An 8,794-nucleotide genomic window follows, 5' to 3' on the forward strand; every position below is an offset into this window, starting at 1 on the left:
CAACAAGACGCCGAGGCTCAACGTCTTCAACAATAACAACGAGAAGCGCAAGCCCTTGAGGTGCAACGTGCCCTTCAAGAATCAAGTCGAGCCATCGCAAACCGCAATCGCGAACGGCGCAATCAAGAGGATGCCCTTCGAGAAGAAATCCAAGAGCGGAACTACCAACCGCGTGTGCAACGTCAAGCTCCACAAGCTCCTCCACAAGCTCGTCAAGCTCCACCTCAACCTCAAGTTCAACAAGAGCAAGTTGATCATGGACTTCCTCCATGCCAAGAGCAACATGAGGATGATTACCCTCACCATGAAGGGCGTCATCATCATCATCTCCAACAACACAATGAAGAGCAAAGCTATGGCAAGCTAAAATTCACCATGCCCAAGTTCAATGGAAGCAATGACCCTGAAGAGTACCTTTCATGGGAATTGAAGGTTGACAAAATCTTTCGTTTGCACAACTATGAGGAAGAGAAGAAGATCGCTATGGCATCACTTGAGTTCCAAGACTATGTGCTCATATGGTGGGAGCAAGTCCTTGAGCGCCGACAAGCAAGAGGTGAACCTCCAATCACCACTTGGGCTCAAATGAAGGAAGTCATGCGAGCACGTTTTGTGCCAACCTACTACAACCACGATCTCTTCAAGAAACTACAACTCCTCAAGAAAGGAACAAAGAGTGTCGAAGAATACTACAAGGAAATGGAGATCGCCATGATTCGAGCCAATGTCATGGAAGATGATGAGCAAACAATGACACGATTCTTGAATGGACTCAATCATCCCATCAAGAAGATCGCCGACTTCCAACCCTACTCCAACCTCATTGAGCTCGTGCATCAAGCGACCAAGGCTGAACGTCAAGTGCAAGATGACTTCAAGTACACCAAGTACTCATCCAAGACCTACGACTTCTCCAACATCCAAGCTTCAACAACTCCTCCAACATCTACATCAACCAAACCTTCTTCAAGCAATGACGACAAGTCAAGTTACAAGAAAACTTCGTCAAGTTCAAGTCGTCTTCCTCCTACTACAAGCAACTTCAAGCCGCGTGCTTCATCATCTACTCCGACCAATGAGACCATCAAGACAAGCTCCTTCAAGTGTTTCACTTGCGGCGGCCGAGGCCACAAGTCCTATGAATGCACAAACAAGCGCGCCATGATCCTCAACGACGATGGCACCTATGACTCCATGAGTGATGAGGAGATGGAAGCTCTTGCGCAAGTGGCCATGCACCGGCGAGTGAACGAGGATGAAGATGATCAAGTCTTTTGTGATGAGGATTCGAGCCCCGCTCTTGTTGTCTCCAAGGTCTTGACTCTTCAACATCAATAAGAAGAAGACCAAAGATGCCACATCTTCCACACAAAGGCTGGCATCAATGGACGATCCGTCAAGGTCATCATCGATGGAGGTAGTTGTCACAACTTGGCAAGTGAAGAAATATGCTCCAAGCTTCAATTGGTCAAGAGGAAGCACCCGCACCCCTACAAGGTTCAATGGCTAAGTGACTCTGGCACTATACGAGTTGAGCATACGGTCCAAGTCTCCTTCAAAATTGGTGCATACGAGGACACTTTGGAGTGTGATGTGGTCCCAATGACCGTTTGCCACCTCCTTCTTGGTCGACCATGGTAATTCGACCGTGGTGTCATCCACAACGGGCGCACCAATCACTATAGCTTCAAGATGAAAGGAAAGGAATATGTGCTACGACCTATGTCTCCTAGTCAAGTGATAGCCGACAAGCAAGCCACCCATCATGGAGAGAAGAGTGAGAAAGTGATACACCAAAAAGTGAGTGAGAGCCACAAGCCAAACTTGAGTGCCTCTTCGCCTAGAGAGAAAAACCTCATACTATTTGCCACAAAAAGTGAGATGAGAGAAGTGTGTGAGAACCCATCGAGTGTGATGCACTTTGTTCTTGTGTGCAAGGACGGAGAACCAAAAACTAACACCTCTCACGAGCTACCTTTAGTGTTTCAATCTCTTTTGCAGGAATTCCAAGATGTTTTCCCCGATGAGCTACCTCCGGGTCTACCTCCTCTACGAGGCATTGAGCATCGAATCGACCTCATCCCCGGAGCGCCCCTACCAAACAAAGCTCCATACCGCGTCAACCGAGAAGAAACTAAGGAGATCCAACGGCAAGTACAACAACTAATCAACAACGGTCATGTACGTGTAAGCCTAAGCCCTTGTGCCGTTCCGGTTATACTTGTGCCTAAGCCAGATGGAAGTTTCTGCTTGTGTTCCGATTGTAGACCTATAAATGCTATTACCGTTCGCTATAGGCATCCCATTCCTCGCTTAGATGATATGCTGGATGAACTTAGCAGAGCCAACTTTTTCTCAAAAATTGATCTTAAAAGTGGCTACTATCAAATCCACATACAAGAGGGTGATGAATGGAAAACTGCTTTCAAAACCAATTTGGCTTATATGAGTGGTTAGTTATGCCTATGGGTTTATCGGAGGCTCCCAGTACTTTCGTGCGTCTTATGCATTATGTGCTTCGCCCTTATATTGGAGTCTTTGTTGTGGTTTACTTCGATGATATTCTTGTGTTTAGCAAAACCATGAAAGAGCATCTTAATCATGTTAGGGCTGTTTTGCAAACCCTTCGCAAGGAACGTCTTTATGCCAACATGAAAAAGTGCACATTTGGTGTTGACAAAGTGGTTTTCTTGGGTTTTGTTGTATCTTCCAAGGGTGTCCATGTTGATGAATCTAAAATTGAAGGAATTAAAACTTGGCCCCAACCCACCAATTTGCAACAAGTGCGTAGTTTTCTTGGTCTAGCAGGTTTTTATCGTCGCTTTGTCAAAGACTTTAGCACTATTGCCGCTCCTTTGCATGCTTTGAGTAAGAAGAATGCTCCTTTTGTTTGGCGATCTTTGCAATCCACCGCTTTTGATGAGCTCAAGTCTTTGCTTACTCATGCTCCGATTCTTGCTTTGCCCAACTTTGACAAAACTTATGAGATTCATTGTGATGCAAGTGGTACCGGAATTGGCGGAGTTTTGATGCAAGAAAAACGAGCCATTGCATATTTTAGTGAAAAACTCTCCGGTACTCAACTTAACTATCCCATCTATGAGAAATAATTGTATGCTTTAGCGCGTGTGCTACATGTTTGGGAACATTATCTTAGACCTCATGAGTTTGTCATACATACCGATCATGAAACGCTTAAGTACCTAAAAGGTCAAACTAAGTTGAACAAGCGTCGTGCCAAATGGAGTGAATTTATTGAATCTTTCCCCTATGTGATCAAGTACATTAAGGATAAGGAAAATGTAGTTGCGGATGCACTTTCACACATATGCACGCTTGTCACTAAACTTGAGTTGAATGTTATTGGCTTTGAGCACATAAAAGACTTGTATGCTAATGATCCACCTTTTGCTAATCCTTATGCTAAATGTTTGACGCATACATCTTGGGAACAATATTACATCAAGGATGGTTATCTTATGAAAGGTAACAAACTATGCATTCCCGAGTCTTCTCTTCGTTTGCTCCTTTTGCAAGAGGCTCATGGAGGCGGACTCATGGGACATTTTGGACGTAACAAGACATTCGCCACGCTCTCCAAGAACTACTTTTGTCCCAAGATGTTCCGCGACGTCTCACGCTTCACCACCCGATGCTCTAAATGTCGCAAAGCTAAGTCTAAAGCTCAATCCCATGGTCTTTACATGACTCTTCCTATTCCTTATCAATCGTGGGAAGACATTAGCATGGATTTTGTACTTGGTTTGCCTAGAACTAAAAATGGCAAAGATTCCGTGTTTGTTGTTGTGGACCGTTTTTCTAAGATGGCACATTTCATCCCTTGCAACAAGATAGACGATGCTTCACACATTGCAAATCTCTTTTGTAGGGAAATCTTGCGCCTCCATGGAGTACCAAATACAATCGTCTCCGACCGCGACGTCAAGTTCTTGAGTTACTTTTGGAAGACGCTATGTGCCAAGCTCGGAATCAAGCTCTTGTTCTCAACCGCATACCATCCTCAAACCGACGACCAAACGGAGGTGACGAACCATACACTCTCCACTCTACTTCGCGTGTTGATCAAGAAGAACATTAAGGAGTGGGAGGAGTGTCTACCCATCGCCGAGTACGCCTACAACCGTGCAAGACATTTGACGACCGGCAAGTCCCCCTTCGAGGTCGTCTACGACTTCAACCCGTTGTCCCCATTGGACATTCTACCTCTTCCACTACAAGAGCGCACCAACCTCGACGCAAGTGCCCGTGCAAGCTATATCAAGAAGATGCATGAAGATACATGGCACACCATCGAGCACCAAGTACAACGACTCGCGACCAAGCTCAACGTCAACAAGCATCCCATGATATTAAATATTGGAGACCTCGTGTGGCTACACCTTCGCAAGGACCGCTTCCCCAACGAACGCAAGTCCAAGCTTCTCCCTCGAGCCAACGGACCCTTCAAGGCGCTAGCACGCTACAACAACAACAACGCTTACAAGATCGATCTCCCACGCGACAAGTACAACGTGAGCGACATCTTCAACGTCTCCGATCTCCCCCGTACCATGGTGATGAGGATTTTGATCCGAGGTCGGATCTTTCCCAAGGGGAGGGGGGAGATGATGCGGAGCATCCTTCGGTCATCCCCATGGACCTTCCATCGTCTCACCAAGCACCAAGAGGACCCATGACTAGAGCACGAGCTAGAGCTCTCAAGACCGAGGTGACTTCTCTCCTTAGTGATATCTCATATGATCCTCTCGAGACATGGCTACTACCTCAATCCGGAATGTTGTGCATGATTAGGTACCAAGAGGACCCTCCCGAGGATGCACATGAAGATGGTCAAGACCCCAAGTCCACGGAAGAAGAGAACCAATGGAAGAAGGCAAGAACAGCCTCCAGGCACCGGACATCCGGCCATGACCCCGGACATTCGGCCCCTGGAGATCCACACAGCCAGGCCTCTGGAGAAGAAGCATCAGGGACCGGACATCCGGCGTCCAGCTCGGACATCCGGCCCCCCTCACCGGAAATGCGGCCAAAATTCCGGACATCCGGCACCGGCGTCCAGGGAGCACAGAAGCTTGCCCCGTCAGCCCGGACATCCGGCGACCGCCCCGGACATCCGGCGCCTCCCGGAGCAACGGACATCCGGCCCCTCCGAGCGGACATCCGGCGCCGCCCATCCAGAGGACAGAACGACCATCTTCACCAGCCCGGACATCCGGCCCTACCGCCTGGACATCCGGCCCCTCGCGAGCCACCGGACATCCGGCCCGACGCCCGGACATCCGGCATTCCCTGTCTGCGCACAGTGTAGGGCCAAGGCCCATGTATCCCTCTTCGCCCCTAGACTATATATACTCCATCACCACCTATGTTTTAGGGTTAGCATTGTGATAGCTCATTTAGAGATAGAGCTTTGCTCTTCCGTACCGGATCTACTCCACGTGAGGGACCGTGCCTCTTCGGAGAAGATCCATTCGGATTCAAGGCCTCCATCCGGAGAAGACAATCAGGACCTCCTCACGGAGAAGAACGGTTACTCTTGTATCTTCCTTTGTTGATTTTGGATCATGTGTTACCTTGTGCTTTCGATGATCTAGCCCTTGTGTGATCGATTCCTTGTCGGTTGAGTGTTTCTCTCATTCGTCCCCGTGATTTCCTCGTGTTCTTCCACGCGTTCTTCGTGTTTTTCCCCGTAGGACCCCCTCCAAACGTGAAAGATCGGCCCCTAGGGTTCCGCCCTACATCACAACCTCTTTCAAAAGATGATAGAGTATCACAGAGCCTTTCTGCACCTTGTTTATAGTTAACCTTTGCATCCATTTTTGCTCCTTTGAGTCTGCAAGGGTTTCTCTACGAGCAAGTGGTTCTTCTAGTCTGATTGCTAGTCAGATTCCTTTTCCATTGAGGGCTCAGTCGGTTTCTCAGCGAGACGCACAGACTTGGGGGGCTAATGACGAGGGAAGACCTACGAAATAGACCCATGACAACATAGGGCCCAGCTAAAGGCCCAGACTCATATACGCTACAGTCTAGTTAGTTGTGATAAAGAAGGGTCGTACCAAGTCTAGGTGATGCTACCAGTCAGACATGATTCTTGAGCGAGGCAGGATCCATCAGTCGGACAAAGCTTCTCAGCGAGTATTAAGACATCAGTTAGCCAATAGCAGATCAACCGGGGATGTCACGGGAGGCATTTCCCGCATTAACTACAGACTTTACCTTCTGTAATAACCATATGTTGTACTCTTGTCACATAAATGATTGTATCTAGACTTTTTTGTTATAGATACAACCATTCTATCCATTTTTAGGACAAATATTTCTGGACGGAGAGAGTAATATTTTAAGTCATCTACACGTTGCTAACCACACCTATTCTACTGACCATTGCTGCTCCTCTTCATGCACACTATATAAGCCTAGGAGGGGCACAACGTCAAGGATTCACACCATTTCATTTATAATCTCTATACACAAGAGAGAAAGTAGCACGCAGGAAGTAAGGTGTTATCTTCACAGTTGTCGGCTTACGCCCGCGGACGCGGACATACAGGTTTAGATTCGTCCATTCCCATTTATAGATGCTGTGAGTTTGAGCAAATCCTTGTCAATTTCGGGCTGTTCGTTTGCCACCTCTTCCCAACGAACGTCAGCGAGATAACATTACCGAAATAAAAAGAAGAAACTAATGAAAACTATATAATTTACATCCGGCCGTCGCACTGTCACTGGAACGTCAGCATCACCAAGAAAGCCAGGAAAGCTGCAGCGCCAACGCCTGAGCAGCAGAGGTCAACGATGCCCTCCCGCCTCTCCTTCCGTTCCTTCCTTTCCCGCTTCCCCTTGGCGAACTTCTCGTAGAGTTGCCTCGATGCTTCCTCCGCTCCACGGCGCTGCCTCGCGCTGGCCATGGCCGCGGCCACCGCGGCTAGCCCGTCCTGCCCGCTCACGCCGCCACCCTCGGCGTCCGCCGCGCACAGGCTTATTTCCCTGATATGCCCGTGCCGTTCGTCGCACATAACCGCCGCTTCCAACGCGACGCCGCCGCCGAGCACCACAGTGAACCGCGCCACGGAGTCCCCGGTCACCCACCTCCGTTCGATGGATACGGGACGCCGGCTGGAGACGTTCACGGCGGCGCCGGTTGCCGGGTCGATCAGTATCCAGCTCAGCCTCAGATCGCCTGGCGTGACCGGCGACGGCGACGTGAAGCCCTCTTGGACGAGCGCGTCGACGCGGAACGGTGACCCCAGGAACCACGTCGACGAGGCGTCCGTCTCGACGACGCGCGACATGATGGAAACGCCGTTGTGGTGCAGGTCAACGGCCGAGACGAGGCGCGCCGGGAGGGAGCTCGACACCGCGGGTGACGCGGCCGGGAACGGGAACGCGTCAGCGTAGAGCGCCCCGTAGCCGCCGTCGCCGCCGCAGCTGACGACTTGACGTAGCGACGGCCACATCTGGAGGCAGAGCGCCCGCCACGCGTCGGGGTCGTTGGCGAGCTCCCGGAATCCCGCGCTCGCGCACCCAGCTGCCGCCAGGGACGCGCCGTCGAGACAGCGGAGCACGATGGCCAGGACGTCCGCGGGGAGGTCGTCGATGACGGTCTCAATGCCGCCGTCGTGGTCGCACGCCGGCGAACAACCCCTCGTGGTCTCCTCAACGCGAGTTCCCGCCATGACCGCAGGGTTGATCGATCGCAGAGGTAAACACGCAGCACCGCACGCACGCGGAACCGCGGTGCAACTTTTGATGGTCGCGCTGCGAACTGCGATCGACCAGCGAAACCGTGACGTTTCTCAAAATCTTGTGTAGGTTGTGATGTCTGGCTCCTGCAAGCTCCTGACGCTTCTTAAGATAAGATCCCGTGTACGATGCTTTTAGGGGTTTGATTGGGTTTGAAGCTAATAATAACTTGGTTATATATATTTGTCTGGAGGGTGAGTGATCACGGTCTGAAAGCGAGGCGACCGCCGGGTCGGCTCGTTCGTTTCTGGAGAACGGAGACGCCACGGTGAACGCAAAGCTGGCTGGAAGCTACATGTGGCGACGATTTCGCCTCCCGCTTCAATGCGTTCGTGTGTGCACCACATTTTACTGACATGCGGGCCAAGCCGTTCAGGACGCACGCATGGCTGCTTTGACCGGCGCGGCAGCGAATGGGATTAGAGCAACTGTACCCCGCATAATTACGGCGAATATACGGGCTTGGCTTCAATTTTCTGACCAGAGCAGAGCTCGTATACTCGTCCGGCCCATAAATTTTTTTGCCGCAGCCCGACAAACGTTATCCCCAAAGCAATATAACTGCAAGTTTGTGGGGCAGACGCGGGTCGAGACCCTATCCCCGCAGCCGTGTTTCCCCAGATTTCCCACCACGCCGTTCGATTTTTCGCCGCCGGCAAGCCTGCGAAAGCCATGGACGGCTCTGGGGATGAGGCAGAGCGCCGCCGTTGCGTCAAATCTGACGCCGCGTGCAAGCGTCCCCATTCCCCATTCCCCCGCTGCCCGACGTCGATGTGCGCCCCAACCAGTTCGCCGACGAGGTCGCCCGTGTGCGGGCATCTCTGACGGAGGAGCAGCGGGCCCTCCCGCAGTACGCCGCCGGCAACCACGCGGCATGGGCGGCGTACATTCAGCACCGTCAGGCGCGTTGGCTCGCCTACACCAACGGGGCGCCGGTGGTGGGGGGGTTTGAAGAACAGCGACAGCCGCCGCCTGTGGTGGGGTGCCCCCGACCGGACTCTCCACGCCGTCCTCCAGCACCTCGAGGGCG

At 51.3% G+C, this 8,794-nt stretch overlaps 1 protein-coding gene across 1 annotated transcript; it reads right to left on the reverse strand.

The window, feature by feature from the left end:
• Positions 1–6,454: 6,454 nt before the first annotated feature.
• On the reverse strand, positions 6,455–7,901 carry LOC119308221 (probable F-box protein At2g36090). The gene has a single exon (XM_037584341.1). It carries the CDS (start codon positions 7,695–7,697, stop codon positions 6,744–6,746), a length of 954 nt encoding a protein of 317 aa, XP_037440238.1. The 5' UTR covers positions 7,698–7,901; the 3' UTR covers positions 6,455–6,743.
• Between the last annotated feature and the right edge of the window lie 893 nt (positions 7,902–8,794).

This window comes from Triticum dicoccoides, chromosome 5B (genome assembly GCF_002162155.2).
Source record: "Triticum dicoccoides isolate Atlit2015 ecotype Zavitan chromosome 5B, WEW_v2.0, whole genome shotgun sequence".
Taxonomy (NCBI): Eukaryota; Viridiplantae; Streptophyta; class Magnoliopsida; order Poales; family Poaceae; genus Triticum; species Triticum dicoccoides.

Bases quoted from the DNA above. Each gene is read 5' to 3' on its own strand.
- LOC119308221 (XM_037584341.1), bottom strand. From the start codon at position 7,697: ATGGCGGGAACTCGCGTTGAGGAGACCACGAGGGGTTGTTCGCCGGCG.